General features: G+C 37.2%; 1 protein-coding gene across 2 annotated transcripts in view; it reads right to left on the reverse strand.

Moving 5' to 3' along the window:
• Nucleotides 1-18,513, reverse strand: part of WDR35 (WD repeat domain 35) — a 66,609-nt gene that overhangs the window by 42,827 nt on the left and 5,269 nt on the right. For both annotated transcript variants that reach the window (XM_053588638.1, XM_053588637.1), the window contains exons 3-9: nt 13,896-13,967; nt 12,452-12,544; nt 10,715-10,840; nt 6,634-6,767; nt 5,714-5,879; nt 5,457-5,602; nt 519-644 (exon numbers count right to left, since the gene is read on the reverse strand). In XM_053588638.1, the coding sequence (XP_053444613.1) occupies nt 519-644; nt 5,457-5,602; nt 5,714-5,879; nt 6,634-6,767; nt 10,715-10,840; nt 12,452-12,544; nt 13,896-13,967 (863 nt within the window). The remainder of the gene's footprint in view (nt 1-518; nt 645-5,456; nt 5,603-5,713; nt 5,880-6,633; nt 6,768-10,714; nt 10,841-12,451; nt 12,545-13,895; nt 13,968-18,513) is intronic.

Below are 18,513 nucleotides of genomic sequence, written 5' to 3' on the forward strand. Positions count from 1 at the left end.
ATTTATCTGCACATCACATTATCTATTGATTACACAAATTATATAGTTTCCCTTCTAACTCTCCCTCTATATTTATATGTAACTTTGAATAAATCAATATTCAATGTCAATTATTATTAAGATTGTATTTGATACTAAATCCACAGCTCTTGGGGTTTCCAGGAATCTTACTACCTTTGCCTTGCCCCTTCAGGCCCAGGGCTGGTGGTGAGGGCTTGTCACTGCTACTAATCCTTGGGTACTTCCTTTAACTCTTCCGACACCTCTGTAATAAGCCCTTTATCAATCTCTCTTATTATTCCTTTGAGTCGAGTGAGCCATCTGTTTCCTGATGAGACCCTGAGTCATGAGTACTAACTACATATAATATTATAGAAAAGTTTACTAGTTCTAAGATCTTCACATAAAAAAGCCTTCTTTTTACTGGCTTCTAAAACAAAACATCTGAATATACTTTAAACTATAACAAACTTATTTAGTAACAAACATTTTATTTTACTGTTGCTCTTAATACTCACCTTATAATTAGGTCGAATATTTGCAAAATATATAAAGGAATCAACAGCTAGTGCAATTTTCAGTCCACCTCCTTCCCAAGACAGTCCAGACATTTGCTTTCCAGGAACTTTCAAAGTACCCAGGTGCTGAAAAAAAAATTATATTTAACCTACAGTATCTATTAATTCAAATACAAATAAATTCGTACTAATCACTTCATAGAGATCAAAAGTGATAGAAAAATTATTTTGTGAAAAGTTACTTATTTTAAAATAATTTTCCTTGAATTTTCATAATGAAAAAATGTATATGATAAAAGAAAGTTATAAAGTATATTCAAAAAATTCAATATCAAATTTCATCAAATTTAAGATACCATAGATTAAAATATGCATCTTTATTTTTAAGTATAGCTAAGGAAAGAAAAAACACACTACTAACCAAAATATGACAATTTTAATTATAAAATGCATCCCAATTTTAGAGTTGTAAAAAATTATACTTTATAATCAATGAAATATTAGTAAACTCAATCCAGAAGGCTTGCTTTACTTCCACCCCCCACCCCACAACCAACTAGCCACCAAGTCCTGTTAGTCCTGTTGTTTTACCTCCTTTCACTCTCTACAGTTATTATTATTTCTTTTTTTTTTTTTTTTTTTTAAGACAGGGAGTGTCTCTCTATGTTGCCCAGGTTGGAGTACAGTGGCTACTCACAGGCATGATCCCACTACTGATCAGCACAGAAGTTCTGACCTGGTCTAGTTCACCTGGTTTTTCAGCACCTGGTTCAGGGCTGGTTCACTCCTCCTTGAGTAACCTGGTAGTCCCGCCATTCCTGGGAGGTCACCATATTGATAACAAACTTAGTGTGAACACTTGATTGGCACAAGCACACTATAGCCCAGCACTCCTGAGCTCAAGCAATCCTCCTGCCTCAGCCTCCCAAGTGGGACTATAGGCAAATACTACTGCACCTGGCAATTACTCCTAACCTCCTAACTTAGATTCTTACCTTTCATCTCTTCTCCCATTCCCATCATGCCCCCAGTTCAGTCTCTACTACACTGTCACAATTATGTTTCTGAAACACAAATCTGATAACATCCTACCTTGCTTTATAAAAGGTTTAATAATTTGCAAAGAATCAATAGCTCCCTCACCATCACATTATTTAGTATGGCACACAATGCCTTTTTCCCATCTTGTCTATTCTTTGGCTTACTTCCCCACTATTTAGCTACAATTACTATGTACCTGCTCATGAATGAACCACTGTGCCTCCATATCGTTAGCCTCTGTAATATCCCTTTTGCCTAAACTCCTCTTCCCTTTTCCTCCACATCTCCTCTCTCTGCAGTGGTCCTTGCTCTCCTGGACTTTCATCTTTCAAGATACAACTCAAATATTACTTCCCTAGTAAGTTCTGCCTTCTTCCTTACCTCTACAGTTCAGAGAATTAAAAAGTGAGCTTCAGGAGAGCACTAACTGCATCATATTTACATTTATTTTGCTATCCCATAATAGCTTACTTGGTAAACAGGTATTCAACAAATACCTGTTAAATAAATAAATGTATGGCCAGATACAGTGGCTCACACCTGTAATCCTAGCACTTTGGGAGGCCAAGGAAGGTGGATCGCCTGAGCTCAGGAGTTTGAGACCAACTTGAGCAAGAGCAAGACCCCATCTCTACTAAAAATAAAAAAACTAGACAGGCATTGTGGCAAGTGCCTGTAGTCCCAGCAACTGGGGAGGCTCAGGCAAGAGGATCACTCGAACTCAGGAGTTTGAGGTTGCTGTGAGCTGTGACTCCACTGCACTTTACCCAGGCAACAGAGTGAGACTCTGTCTCAAAAAAAAGGTAAATAGGGCAGTGTCTGCGGCTCAAAGGAGTAGGGCACCAGCTCCATATACCAGAGGTGGTGGGTTCAAACCTAGCCCTGGCCAAAAACTGCAAAAAAAAAAAAAAAGGTCAATAAATGTACTATACATTCAAATTAATTTTTTCATATGCTAAGACAGTACATTTTGAATTTATGAATAAATCAATAAATACACTTTCTTAATGCAGCCACAAAAAGGCAAACTTTTTTTTTTTTTTGGTTATTGGCCGGGGCTGGGTTTGAACCTGCCACCTCTGGCATATGGGACCAGCACCCTACTCCTTGAGCCACAGGCGCCACCCAAGGCAAACATTTTTAATCTACACTGCTCATTTCACAGAACAATGTAATCCTAAGAATTTCAATGAACTGTACTATGATCTTTGTTCTTAAGTAGGTATGTTCTAAGTCAAATTAAAGGTTGCTTTCTTCTAATTATAAGAAAAATGGCCTTTTTTTCTTCCATTGGTCCTAATGGAAATTAGCTGCATAAATCTCCTAGCTTTGGAGTAAATCTGCAGCCTTCAGCAGTACTGGTGAATGCAGGCTTTGAAAGGAAGTTGGCATGCATCCCTCGGCCAGGTGGAGGCAGGTGCGGTGGTTTTGGAGTCAGGTAAACCTGAGTTTGAATTCAATTTGTCTCCTCCAAAATTCACACTGAAATTTAATTGCCACTGTAACAATATTAAGAGGTGGAACCTTTAAAAGGGGATTCGATGGGATTGCTGCCATTATAAAAGAGCAAGCTCAGTCCCTTCTTGTCTCCTTATTGTCCTCTCTCTGCCCTCTGCCTTCTACCATCTGATGACAAAGCAAAAAGGCCTCCACCAGAGGCCACTGCCTGATATCCAAAACTGTGAGACAATAAATTTCCATTCATTATTAATTACCTAGTCTGCTATCATATTATTGTAGCAGGTAACAGAGTAAGACAAATGTATTAAACTCCATTTTGCCAGGGAAACCAATGGAAGAAATGAAAGTTTTAACCTAGGAGGGTCCAATCTGTCTTACTGCCTATATGAGACCAAAGGGGAACAAGCAAGCTCTCACACAGTAGTCTTGGAATTGACCTGTCCACAATGAGAAGAGAATAAAGCTGTCCTAACTGCAGACCAGCCAGGTAGTGGCAGGAGCAAGGAAAGAAAACCGACTTGTGGTAAGCATTCCCTAAGTAAGTGCCAGGCACTGTGGTAAGCATGTCCTTATTATTGTGTCCTTTAATCTTTACAATAGTGCCACGAGCTATTACTAATACGTCAGAAAATCAGTAAACTCAATCTCAAGAGTTAATAACTCATCCAAGTCAAACTACACTGTGGAAATGGAATTCAAAGCCAGGTCAACCTAACTACAAACCCTATACTCTGTTATCCCCACCCCCAGCGAAGATCATAATGCAAAACCCAGGAGATCTTAGCCCTCGGAATCAAAAGCAAATTCTTCGCTGAGGTTTCCGTATGTTTAAATCTTTAATTCCCTTCCAAGTTATCTTACCTATCTTAACAATAACATAGATCCAAAATTAAATTCCCCAAATATTCACTCTCAAAAAAAATATTAACTAGCTAATATGCCCTGAGGAATTATGCCAGATTCCTTTTTTTTTTTTTGCAGTTTTTGGCCAGGGCTGGGTTTGAACCTGCCATCTTTGGTATATGGGGCCCGGCACCCTACTCCTTTGAGCCACAGTCACCGCCCCAGATCCTTTTAATTATAACTAGACCAAAACCCTCTTACAGTTTTCAGTCTAACATTTAAAACATTGGTTTGCAAGATACAACAAACAGGCTTTAGAACACATGCTTTTCTGCTTGGAGAAGGCTAGAGTAATGAAAATAAACAGATAAAACAACATAATAGTAAGCTGATGGTGACCAACAAAAATAACCAATAAAGAATATGAATTAAAAAGAAGGCTATAAACATAAAATAAATAAAATTCATATGTTTAATTATTTAGGAATCTTGAAAATTATGCTTTTGGTTTTTCTTAGCTTTTATAACTACTAGAAATGTTGGCTGACAGTGTACGGAAAGCACCTACTGTCTACATTACATTCTCCTGGATAACGATATAGATACTGATTTTAAAGTATCAGACAACACCATTTCTTACCTTTACAGAAATTATTATAATACATAAAAATATTAATATTAAAATATTAACACAACTAGTGTACGCTTTTATGCAGCCAAAAATACTATTGTAGTCATTAGTGAATTTTTAAAAACCAACAGAGCATCTAAAAGGGACAAAATATAGTATAGAGTCAGAAAATAAGATATAAAAAAATATATGAAGCTTTAGGCCGTGCCTGTGGCTCAAGGAGTAGGGCACTGGCCCCATATGCCGGAGGTGGTGAGTTCAAACCCAGCCCTGGCCAAAAACCGCAAAAAAAAAAAAAAAAAAGACTAAAAATATATGAAGCTTTCTTATTGACAAGCTTCCAAAATTATTTAAAATCCGCAAATACTAATTCTCCTACTTGACATTTTCCAATGATACTTCAGAAAATTCTCTTTTAAAATTAAATTTATTAATAATACTATTGAGAAGGATAATGCCTTTATGTCAGTTTATGAAACCAATGCTTATATTTTAATGTAGTATCACCTAAGATGAATTATTAATACAAGTTTTCTGCAAATAATTAATTACTCTGTAACAAATTAAAACAAGTTTGGAGGAAAGACAGACATATGTATATTTAATATCTAAGCCCATTTAAAATATTCTAAATAACTCTAACTCCTCTAAGAAGATTTCTTACGTCAAACTTCTGCTTTTCTAAATGTATAAAATTGATTTTATTTTATAATTATAAAATTATAAGGTTATAAAATAGATTCTATTATAAAACATAATATAAATATAACATAAAGATGTTATTGAAACTTACACTTGATATTTCATCATTACTCAAAATGTCCCTAAAAGAAAATGTGACAAGTTTACATACTTTGACAAGTATATAAAGAAATGGACCTTTCCCTCCATTCTTTTCTCCCCTACCCTACTTACTGCACACTTAAATGGAAAGAGAGAAGATAAAACTTTAAGACACTCACCTCACCAAATGGAGTGTAAAACTGCACAGTGTTTACATCTTTATCCTGCATGAACACCTTCTGGGAACCTGCCACAGCTAACACGCTGCCAATGTGGTTCCACTGTATACCTACTACAAACATGCCAGTATCAATCAAAACTGGATCTAGTCAAAAAAAAGAAAGAAAGAAAGAAAAATGGGGTAATTGTGAGAAAATAATGTAGAGAATATTTAATTTTCCACACTTAAAAAAAAAAAACAACAGAAAATACTTACTTTGGTCAGTCTCATGTCTCATTATTTGGCATCTTCCATTATCAAAACAAATAGCAAGGCAAGGGCAATCAGGCTCCACATAGCCTTCTGTGCCATGGTACCAATGAATTCCAGCAATACTTATGGCTCCAGTGACATTCACCAAACAATTCAGTTTCATTTTCATCTAAATAAAATTGGTTATGTAATTTAAGATTTTCCATTTTAAAACCTACCAGTATGAATAGAGTATCAAAGAAAGGACACTGAAAATTAAATTCAAAAATCAGATTAATGCAAGCTTAATCACTTACAAGCATACCTGCCTCGGACAAATCCCTTCACTGAAGTCTCTATTTTTCCCACATGTAAAATGAGGATAAAAAGACACTCATGGAGTTTTTATGAGACCAAATGAAAAGAAGTATAAAAGTACTTTGAAAATACCAAAGCATCACACAAAAGTTATCTATTTTCTTTCTACCAGTTGTTGATTATAATTACCTTCTTTCCAAGAACTGATTTTTCTCCCTTACTAGTTAACTCTCCCATTCTTTTTTATAAAGAACCTTTTGTAGCTTGCTAAAAAAATATCTTTGGTAACTGCATATAAACTTTGGCTTCAGGTCCCAGAAGACATTTACAAAGCCTAAACTGTACATTATCCTACTCATTATTCCTCTCCTTCAATACACGGACATCTTGTCCTTTCCAGCTACCAGGAAATCAGAACTAAAAGCTATATCCTAATATGTTACATTAATTTGCCCTAAAGAAACCAAGACTTTTTACTAATTAAAAAAGAATTTAGATGATTGGAAAAAAGAAAGACTTGGATTATATAAATCATCATAACAAATACATGTGTATACATATATGAATGATATGTAAAATTATCACATAAGATTATATAAATAAAAACAGTAAATACATATACTCACTATAAAATTCCCTTGATTATCATAAATGTGTATTTCCCCATTTGCCATTCCAAAAAGTAAGATTTTACTATCTGCGGACCATGCTACATGGCACAGCTGTACACTCTTCAGGTCTTTTCCCCAAATACGATTCCCTAACAGAAAACATAAACATAATTATTAAAAGTTCAATGTCATGGGCGGCACCTGTGGCTCAGTGAGTAGGGCGCCGGCCCCATATGCCGAGGGTGGTGGGTTCAAGCCCAGCCCCGGCCAAACTGCAACAAAAAAATAGTCGGGCGTTGTGGCAGGCGCCTGTAGTCCCAGCTGCTCGGGAGGCTGAGGCAAGAGAATCGCGTAAGCCCAAGAGTTAGAGGTAGCTGTGAGCCGTGTGACCCCACGGCACTCTACCCGAGGGCAGTACAGTGAGACTCTGTCTCTACAAAAAAAAAAGTTCAATGTCATGATCGTCCAACCAATGCTTTCAAAATCTTTGTTTTCCTAAAGAGGTCTCACACTGTCCACAGCATTCACACATTCATTCAACTTATTTGGTCAATAGATAGTTATTGAGCACCTACATGTGCCAAAAACCAAAGACACATCTGAAATAGCAGCTATTTCAAACTTTCTACCCTTTCTTCTAAACTCTGACACAGGATCTCACTCTTCACTAGCAAATGAGACCATCTTCTGCTGTGGAAAGAAAATAAAAAAGGAAGTCTTCATTCCCATCTTTGAATATTCAGAACATACTTATACCACATTTACATCTTTTCCCTTGTCTCCTAGTATAAACGAGGTTATCTCCAACCAGAGGTATCTCCTTACCCAAAGCTAGTACTTCCACAGAGGGTCTGATTTAATCCCTTCCAAGCTTTGCAAAGATCTCCCTCTGTTGACAATTCTCATTTTCTCTTTTGCTTTTCTCTTTCTTCTTAAACTCTTCTCTCCAGGCCCTTTCTTAAAAACATTTAAACACATGCAGATTGATTCCCCTTCAAAACCACCACCTCAAATAAAAACAAAAACCACTTTCCTTAACCCTAACTTTCCCCCACTCCTACCAATTATTTGCCAACCAGACTACATGAAAGAATCTCCACTTCCTGCTGCCTCCACTTTCTCAACTCCTACTCAACCCTCAACCACATCACAATCTGGCTTCTGCCCCTCAACTCCATTGAAACTGCCTTCATGGAGGTTTGTTTGGCCTATTGCTAAAGCCAATTGACATGCTCTCTTTTTTTTTTTTTTTTTTTTGTTGGCTGGGGCTGGCTTTGAACCCGCCACCTCCGGCTTATGGGGTCTGCACCCTACTCCTTTGAGCCACAGGCGCAGCCTTTTTTTTTTTTTTTTTTTTTTAACCACCCCTTCCTTCTTAACATTCTCCTAGCTTCTATGAACCCATATAATCCTTCATCTCCAAGACTGCTACTTTTCGGTATCCTTTATAGAATCTCTTCTGTTCATTCCTTAAATGTTGCTAATTCTTAACTTCACAGATGACCTTTAGGTTTTGACTATCTGCTGATAATCAACTTTTTTCAATGGCCCAAACATGTCTAAGTTCAACTCAGCTGTACTCCTCAAATGCTATTTCTTAGGCCTAGGACTTTCTTTTATTTTTTGGTTTTTGGCCTGGGCTAGGTTTGAACCCGCCACCTCTGGCATATGGGACCGGCGCCCTACTCCTGGAGCCACCACAGGCGCCACCCAAGCCTAGGACTTTCTATACATCAACCTACCTTGCAGCAAATGCCTCAGCATAGACATCACTTCTTCCCATAAGCCTTCCCTGATCCCTCCAAGTCTGCGTTAGGTGATAAAAGGTTATTAAATAAGAAATGTCCGATTTCCTTAAGAACTAACTTTGATGGCTGATATCTCAGACATCTCACTTTGATACCTCTTGTTTTATTATTGTTGTTTTATTGTGAAGGTATATCCTCATTCTTTCAAATACACATTTTTAGCTTGTGATTATCTTTCCAATTTTTTCAGAGTAATTTTTGTGAAAACCTGGATAAGTCAAAAATTCATGTTATTTTTGAATATGAGTTCCACTGTAGAACCAATGCAGCACAGACAGCTCAAAATTAAGTGTTTGGGAAGAATGTGGCTAATGTATGATATGTCAATGGTTTCAGAAGTTCTGTTTTGGTGACTTTAGTATGAAAAGGTCACATGGATGGATAACGATGAGTTGAAACCTATAGTGGAAGCAAATCCATCTCAACCTATCTGTGAATTAGCAGCAAGGTTTGATGTTACTATTCCAACAAGAGTGGACAATCTGAAATAAATCAGAAAGGTAATGAAACTGGATAGATAGGTTCTGCATGAATCAAAGAAGAATCATAAGAGAAATCATCTCAAAGCTTGCCTTTCTTTGCTGTCACGACCATATCGTTACGTGTGATGAAAAATGGAGTCTTTTTGACGATTGCAAGCAGTCAGCTCAATGATTGGATAAAGATAAACTGCCAAAAACACAGTCCAAAACACCCAAATGAAAATGAATATTTATCAAAAAAAGCTAACGGTGTCTGTTTGGTGGTCCAGCACTGGTATTATCCACTATAGCTTCATACAACCAATCGAGTAGATGACATAATGAGGATGTTTGTGATTAAGCACCCAATACTGGTCAACAGAGACAAGCCAATCCTCTTGCAAGACAATGCTATCACACAAACCACTCTCCTCAAACTATAGAAGCTGGATTTGGAAACCCTCTGTTATCCACTGTATTCACCAGACCTTGCCCCAATTGACTAGCACTTTTTCCCAGCTTTGTACCACCTTTTGCAAGGAAAAGTATTCAATTCTCAACAAGCTATGGAAAACACCTTTTGCAATTTCATTGCCACTCATTCTTCAGGCTTCCTCACTGCTGGCATACACAAAGTACTGTTAAGACAACAGAACTACAGGGTGGCGCCTGTGGCTCAAGGAGTAGGGAGCCGGCCCCACATGCTGGAGGTGGTGGATTCCAACTCAGCCAAAAACTGAAGAAAAAAAAAAAAAGACAACAGAACTACACTGACAGTTTAGGTGCATACTTTGATTAATTGTACTGCTTCTTGTTTAACACATAATTAAACTTTTGATTAGAGATCAGACATTTCATATTTAATGACCTAATACTTCTACATGTTCTTGTATTTTACCTGACTTATCACTTATCCCAGGATATTGTAATTGCTTTGTCATTTATCTGTCTCTCCTCATCTAGGTCTGGAATGTCTTTCATTGTTTTATCCTTAGTTCCTACAACTATAGTTGTTGCTTTACAGACACACAGAAAGATCTGTTGATACATGAAGTTATATACACACACAGAAATAAAAATAATTTTAAAATAAATTACTTCTCTATGGATAGAGTTTGAGATTAAAACACAGATGTTGGCTTAGCTCCCGTAGCACTGTGGTTATGGTGCCAGCCACATACACCAAAGGTGGCCAGTTCCAACCCAGCCCAGGCCAGCTAACCAACAATGACTACTGTAACAAAAAATAGCCGGGTGTTATGGCAGGCGCCTGTAGTCCCAGCTATTTGGGAGGCTAAGACAAGAGAATCACTTGAGCCCAAGAGTTTGAGCTTGCTGTGAGCTGTGACGCCCTGGCACTCTACCTAGGGTGACATAGTGAGACTCTGTCTCAAAAAAAAAAAAAAACTACAGGTGTGGACTTTCAGAAAACCCAGCTTTATCTGTGCACTAGAATTTGAAAGACATGCATGGGTTTTAAGGCTATAAAATACAACCAATGATAATATGTTCAGTTTTACTAAAAATAGTTATAATTCTGTATCTTTTTTAAAGCTAAAATCTACATATTTATACAGTCTCACTGGAATAAATCATATGATTAGGCAAACATAAATAAAGAATGCTAAAAATTAATTCACTTTTTTCAATCCCAATGTAGAAAAGCAAAAAAGAATACACTTCTTTTCTTGAATATATCAACTGTTTTTTCTTTCTGCATCTATTTTCCAATTAGAGCGCTAACATACAATCATTAACTTAAATCTCTAAAGATAAAAAACCTTAGCTAGATATCGATCTTATTTCTATGTCGAATCAATGCATTACCATCCACAGAACCAACTATCACAGCCCCATCTTCGTATACAATGCAGATCTTCTGTCCGTCAGAATTCCAACTCATACTTCGAATTGATTTATTTCGATTGTTGATCATCTCCTCATACCAAGAGCCTATTTTCATAAATCAAAAAAATTACAAGTCAAAACTTTCACACCTATTAAATGATGCTTAAGAGTAGAAAGCACCCCATTAAGTACAAGCGGGATAAATAACTGCAATGTTTTCTACAATCTGAGACATTGAACTATACAATCTTCAAATCTAAAATTACTAAAATGCCCCATGATTGCATTAATGTACACAGCTATGATTTAATTTTTAAAAAAGGAAAAAAATAAAATTACTAAAATGAAAAATTAACTTAGGCCTTAGCTAATAATTGCTGAAAAAAATTATCACAGAAAACACAATACATGTCCATCTTTTTTCTTTTATTCTTTCTTATTTCCTTTTCTGTCTCTGTAAATTAAAAAATAACTTCATTTGTCTTTGCAGAGCCCAAACAACTGATTTTTCTGAAAGCCTAACTTTGCCCACCTGAACAATACACTTCAGTAATAACCAAGAAAAACACCCAGAATTAACAATAACTTTGTATGTATACATAAACTCTGCAATGATTAATTATATGCATATTAAACATAGCATATTAAACTCTAAGTCTGCTTGAAAAAATACTTTAAAAAGTTCCTATTACATTAGTGATATCACATCACTAATGCTGAACAACAAAAACATTTTATTTGAATGTGACTCGTCTTGTAGTATAACGAAATTAATGGCTTGGGTTTTTTTTTTAAGGCTTTATTACATTCTGATTTACAGAACTCTGGCCTGCAAATAATCATGTAATTTGGAATAACTAGTCAGAGTAGGGTATTAAAATCAGTACCAAAGCCAGAAACATACAAAGTTACTCTACTGTACTTTGATATTCTGTTCCCTACACGTATACACATAAACTTCTTTTTAAAATTCAAGTATTACAGTAGTTTTTTTTTTAATTAAGAACTTTCAAATGGTATGCCCTGAACCTTTCCAAAACAGCACACATACACTAAAATATCCTTCCTTTTTTAAGATGACAGCTAAGACTAGCCCCAGGAGAAAATGTATTTTGAGTAATTTTTCTGGTAAAAGTGACACACCTAAGTTAATTCTTTCCTCACTCACTCAGGCGTGCTCTCTCGTGGACAAGAAGCACAAATTGTGAGCCACTAGTCAGAGCTGAGATAAAATCTGTATCCATGAAAGAAAAGGAAGCTAGCTAGCCCAATACAGGAAATGAATTATTGCCTGTGACTTCTTACTAAATGTGTTTTTATCTACTGAGCTAACTCTAGTCACCGACCACATAGGAACTAATTCTTACTGGAAATCTGAGGTAAAAAAAAAAAAAGCACTATCTCAAGTAAAAACTAGTCTCCTAAGAGTCTAAGTTCATTTTGGAGATAGCCAACAGTCACTTAATTCACTTTCTTAATACAAGGTAACAGTTCAAAGGAAATAAAGTGAAAATAGGCAGCAATAAATCCAGAAATATCATCGCTGTGCAGTCAGGATGACTTTCTACTGCTGAGTAAAGAGTCTATTTCAGAAATGTTATTTTCCCATCCAAATACTGTGACCTAGACTCCAATTTGTGGAGATAAAATAATTAAATATTTAATTATTTAAATAATTTTAAATAAATGCAGATTAAATAAGCTTTCCTAATATACCTTTATATAACATCCATACAATGATAAGCCCATTTTGGTCACTTGAAGTCAACTTCTGATACTGTTCATTCCATGTTACAACTTGAACAGAACCTAGAACATTATAAAATAATTTAGATACTTTAAAAAGGCTATAATTAATTTCAAACTTATATTTTTACATAAATAAACATCAAGAGCATGGTAAAATCCATATAGTTCTTATGCAACTAACCAGTCTTCGCTACTACTCAAAAATATTCATGGGATACAGTTACTAATACCACTAATTTTCTATAACAATACATAATACTATTTTTCATATCTACTCCCATATTTCATGCCATCAAAGGTACCTATCATGGCCAGCTGCAAGAGCTTCCATACACCTGATGACAAAAACAAATGCAAGCATGATCTACCCAATTGGCCTGACTCCCAAACACAATGATATCCAAAGGATACCATACTAAGTAAGTACTTGATCTGGCAGGGGATTTTTGTTATTTGTTGCTGTGTCCCATAATCTCTCTTCTCCCCTCAATCTGTTTTTCATTCAAATAGTAACACTCTCTTCAGCATATCTTAAACTTCTAGATTGTATAAATAATTGATTTCTTTTCATTTTGTAACCCTAACTACTTGAATGTGTATTTCCTAAAAATAAAGGCAATGTCTTTCATAACCATATTACAAATTAAGAAATTTAACACTTAATTTTATTAATATTAGTATCTAACTCAATACAATATTATTATCTAACTCAAAGTCTATATTCAAATTTTATCACTTGTCTAAATAATGTCATTTATAGATATTTGTTTTTCTCATTCCAAGATCCAATCTAGGATCACACAATGCATGAAGTTATTAGGTCTCTTTAGTCTCCTTTAATCCAGAATTACAGAACAGATTCTAAATTTTAAAAGTTTCAGATTTATTTAACATGTTGTTTAATCATGTTAAAGTTGTTGAATGACTCTAGGTCATGTTATGTTCAATAGAAATGATTACAAATACATCTTCAACTTAGAATAGTTCAACTTTATAATGGTGTAAATAAAATGAGCTTTCAGTAGAAACCATATTTCAAGTACCCATAGCAACCATCTGTCTGTCACTTTCAATGGAGAATTCAATAAATTATATAAGATGTTCAATACTTTATTATAAAATAGGCTTTGTGTCAGATGATTCTGTCCAACTATAGGCCATGTAAGTGTTCTGAATATACTTAAGGTAAGCTAGGCTAAACTATAATGCTCAGTAAATTAGATGTATTAAATGCATGTCAACTTGCAATATTTTCAACTTATAAATGGTGTATTGGGACATAACACCATTGTAAGTCAAGGAGTATCTTTACTTATTACCCTTATGTAAAATGCGGACATTTCTGTATTAATTAGACAGTTTCTAAATGCTAAATGCTCAAACAAAATTTAAAAGAAATTACATGACTCACCACTATGACCTTCAAGAGTCTGATTCATAGAAAGGTTACTAGGGGCTGCAAGTCCCCTCAATTTTGTATCATCTAAAACAAAACAAAACAAACTATAATGGTAAATCTATAAAAGAGAAAGATTATAAGAGTCTGACATTTCTTGGTTTTTTGTATTCCTGACAGGTATTTAAAAAAAAATTTTAAGTATGCCTCATCTGACCTATTTTTCTCATGGTACAAATATAAACAATAATACATACCCCTTGGAAAGATATTATTCTGGTAAAACAAAGCAAAATATCAATGAATCCCCAACAATTAAAAAAAGAAAAATATATTTTAAAAATTATTTACTCATGTATTAAATATATTAACAATCATCACTGCTACTTATTCCTCCCCAAAAGATCATAAATAGAAATGTTTATGTCCCAACTACTTAGGAGGCTCCAAAAAAAGAGAGAGAGAGAGAGAAATGTTTATGGTATACAGAGGGATAAAACAGCAAAAACTTGGGAAATGAATTTTTACTAGATTTTGCAGAATCTCACATGCACTCATTCATTTATTCAACAATTATTTATTGAATATGTATACTGTGCTACGCACTATAAAAGGTTCTAGGTAAAAATATGATCAACAAAACAGTCCTTTCCTCTTTCCCCTCAGACAGCTTGTAGTCCACTGTGGGGACAGATATTAAATACAAACTCACACACGTCAAGTATAATTATAAACTGGGAAAGTAAAGGCATAACAAGAGACAATCACAGAGGCAGCTTAATCACAGAGGGGAACCAGGTAAGACTTTCTGAAGAACTGATATTTAAGCTAAGACCAAGGGTCAGGCAAGGTAGGGAAAAGGAGTATTTCAGGCTAGGAAACACAAACGCAAAGGCTCTGAGGTAGCTGTTTAGAGGCTTTGACAAATGGAAAAGAAGGCATCTGTGGATGAACAAGGAAGAAAATGACAAAAAATGAGGCTGTACAGATAGGCTTCTAAAAGCTCATACCAGTAACCCTGGGATGTAAAAGGCCTGCTGAAAAAAGGCACCAGTAAGTTAAAGCATTTTAAACTCATGAAGACGAGTTTCAGAATAAAATCAGTAATTCTAAGGAACCAAAGTCCATGAAAAAGTCCAAAAATTGATTTTTTAAAGATTAAGGTATAATAAAGTGATGAGAATTAAAGGAATAATACAGAACAGAAGATTTTGCAAATCATGCTAGTAACCAAGCACACTAAATCTTTGGAAACTTTCTCTTAGAAAAATTCGGCTGACGATGCAATCGTTTGTATCCATAAAAGTTGAGAGCAGCCCAATTCCAAGAGAAATTCCTGTTATATGTTACACACTAAGTTTGAAACATGGAATCAAAATATATGGAACACTTTTTGCAACCCTTGAAGAGATAAGAGAACTGAGATGCTACCATGTTCTCCAGACTCCTGGCAGGATCGACTGGCTGCCTTCTTCTCTATGTCAATGACTAGCTACAAAGGACTATGCACACATCCCTGGGTACAGATAAGGACGCTGACCTTATAACTTTGGTGAATCGTGCTGTCCTGGGCTCCCTGGAAGGTTGCCTGTAGTTCCCAGAGGACTGTAGAGACAGTTACAGGTGGCTTGTATGGGCCTAAATACATTTTCCCTCATTCAAATTTTTGCCTCCAGAGCTGTCTCCTCTCATGACCATGAGAGGACTGAGGCCTTGGCAGTAGCAGCAGGAAATCAAGAAATGCCACCTAAACTCTATTCAGGCTCATGGCCCTCCAACCCTACCACGAACAACTTCAGTCCGGGCCATCAGCCTCTTAAGACATTTTAGCAGGGAAATGACATCACTTGGTCCCTTTTTTAAAAAGATCACACAGCTAAAGAGTGAAGAATGACTGGAAGCAGGCAAGTGACAACAGAAGGAAAGAAACTGATGTTCTCAGGAGTCTAGGTCAGGAATGACAGTGGTGAAGCTAAACGCAGCAGGGGAAACAAAGGAAAGGGTGGATTCAAGATACACTTCAGAGACAGAAGCAACAGGATTGCTGACGGAGGTACTGTTAAGTTGGGGAAGTGAGGAAGTCCAGTTTGAGCAAATGAGGGAAACTGAGACATTTGCCGAAATGCACAGAACTGAAGGAAGGGATTCGGAAGAAGATGGAGAATAGTAATTATGAAATGCCTGTGAAAGATTCCAGTGGAGACATGCAAGTCTGAAAAATCAGGTCTGGCTGGAGATCTAAATTTGGGGCTCATCCACCAGAGATGGCATTTAAGGCCATGGGGATAGAAAAATAAATCCAGAGAGAAAATGAAGAAAGAGCCCAAATGCAAGTTCTCAGGAATTCCATTAGTTAGAAGAGGAGAATCTATTATAGTAAATGTCAGAAGCCATATAAGGCACAGCTCGGCCTTACTTCCTCTTTAAGTAAAAAACAGTTTCACCTTTTCCCGGCAACTAGCCAACCAATCACCTTATGCCCCATCTTACTTACTCTAGCCAATCCCCAGTTAACAACTCCTCTGAACCTCCCAACAAGACACACCCTCCTTCCCCGTAATGCTTATAAGGCACAAGTTTTTTCAATAAAGTTTGAGACTTGATCAGAAAACTGTCTTGTCTCCCTTTCTCGCCCCCTTGTTTGTTTTTCTCCTTTAGGTGGTTCCTGCGTCCCCCATTGCTGTCCCACCGGTTGGGACATCCTGGTGCCCAAAGTGGGGCAATAGGGACCCCCTGGAGGAGAACACTTGCCTTACCCGCGTGCACTCCCCATTCAGATCGCCTCGGTTCACCCGCCATGAGACGGATCAGAAGATAAGGTAGGCAAACGATAACTTACAAGATTTCAAACATTTCACCCCTTCGTCTTGGCTGTTATTATTGGCTCTCCCGGATCTAATCCACTTACCAACGCTCACAGCGCCAAAGCGGGGAAGGACGAGAGGTACCCTTTCGGCAGTGAGAACTCCAAAACACTTGGACTAGTTTTTCTGCCTAACACTCTCTAACAAACTCTGAGCTCGCTATGTCTTATACGGTCATCCACCTCAAGGGCACCCCCAGGGACGCTGCCTCCCAAAGGCTATGCCTGAGGGCGGTAGGCGGCTGTCCTGCCTGAGAGGGTTGAGCAGGCGGATTATACCTGCCGACCTATGACACGCGAGCAGAGATCGTAAGGCACAGAGAGAGTGGTCACAGAGAAACTTAAGTTCCGAGTCGACTGGAGACTTGCGTGAACCGAGATCCTGAGAGAGCCATCCAGCCAACATAATGGGGAATTCGCTTAGTACACATGAAATGTTCCTTGACGGACTCAAGGGATCACTCAGAGTGCGAGGAGTAAGGGTTAAAAGAAAGGACCTTAAAGAATTTTTTAATCTTATTCATGAAACCTGCCCCTGGTTCCCTTTAGAGGGAACAATCAGCCAAAAACGCTGGGAACGAGTAGGAGATGCCTTGCAGGACTTTTACCACACCTTTGGTCCTGACAAAGTCCCAGTTACAGCCTTTTCCTACTGGAATTTAATTCACGACATGTTAAAAGTTCATTCACTAGATCCTGACATTCAAGATGTCATCAAAGTAGGAGAAGTCCTTAAAGAGGCTTCTCGCCCTCCTTCCACCTGCCCCTCTGTCATGGTAGAAATTCCTGACAACCCCCCAGTTTCCCCTAAACCCCCGAACAGCCCCGACAACGCTCTTAAAACTCCAAAAACTATATGGGGCACCTTGTGACTGTAAGGTAGGAACACTTACAATAATACCCACCTCCCATACTAGCCAAGTTGATTACAGCGGCAAAACCGCCTATTTAACTTTCACGTCACAGATAGGAGGAGGACATAAGCAAAACTGGCAGTGTGTTAATGCACCCAAAATAATACTCCCAGTTCAAAACGAACCAGGACCTTGTCCCACAGAGTGCGAAATAACCCATCAAATGCACTCTATGTGCTACAATAGTGTCCAGCAGTGCACCCACACAAACGGCAACACATATCTAACAGCCATTTTACAAAGAACTTATTCTGCCTCCTTTGGAGGTGAGCTTGATTCTACTCATAACCTGGGACACTCCAAATATGCCCAAGCCTCCTGCTTAGGCACTATTGGCAAAAATGTTTGCTGGCCACTAAAACCACCAATTCACACATCTGATGGCGGTGGGCCATCAGATAGGATAAGAGAAGATGCGGTTCAAAAACAAATTGAAAAAATAATTAAAGAAAAATATACTCCCCTACAATACCACCCCTTAGCTTTACCTAAATCTCAAGACATAGATCTCGACATCCAAACCTCTGATATTTTAGAAGCCACTTTCAAAGCTTTAAGTAATTCCAACCCAACCCTCGCGGAAAACTGCTGGCTATGTCTAACTCTTGGCATACCTATACCCCTAGCCCTACTAACAAACACCTCCACTTCACATCTAAACAACTCACATCTAAACTGTAGCGACAGTCTACCTTTTAGAGTCCAACCTATAGAATTTACACAAACCCCTTGTATATACAAACCTCCCCAGAACAATAACTATGATGTAGACTTAGGAAGCATCACCTTCACAAACTGCTCCTCCATTTCTAACAACATCTCACACCGGTGCCCCCCTCCCGGACATGTTTTTGTA

This window comes from Nycticebus coucang, chromosome 4, assembly GCF_027406575.1.
Source record: "Nycticebus coucang isolate mNycCou1 chromosome 4, mNycCou1.pri, whole genome shotgun sequence".
Classification (NCBI taxonomy): Eukaryota; Metazoa; Chordata; class Mammalia; order Primates; family Lorisidae; genus Nycticebus; species Nycticebus coucang.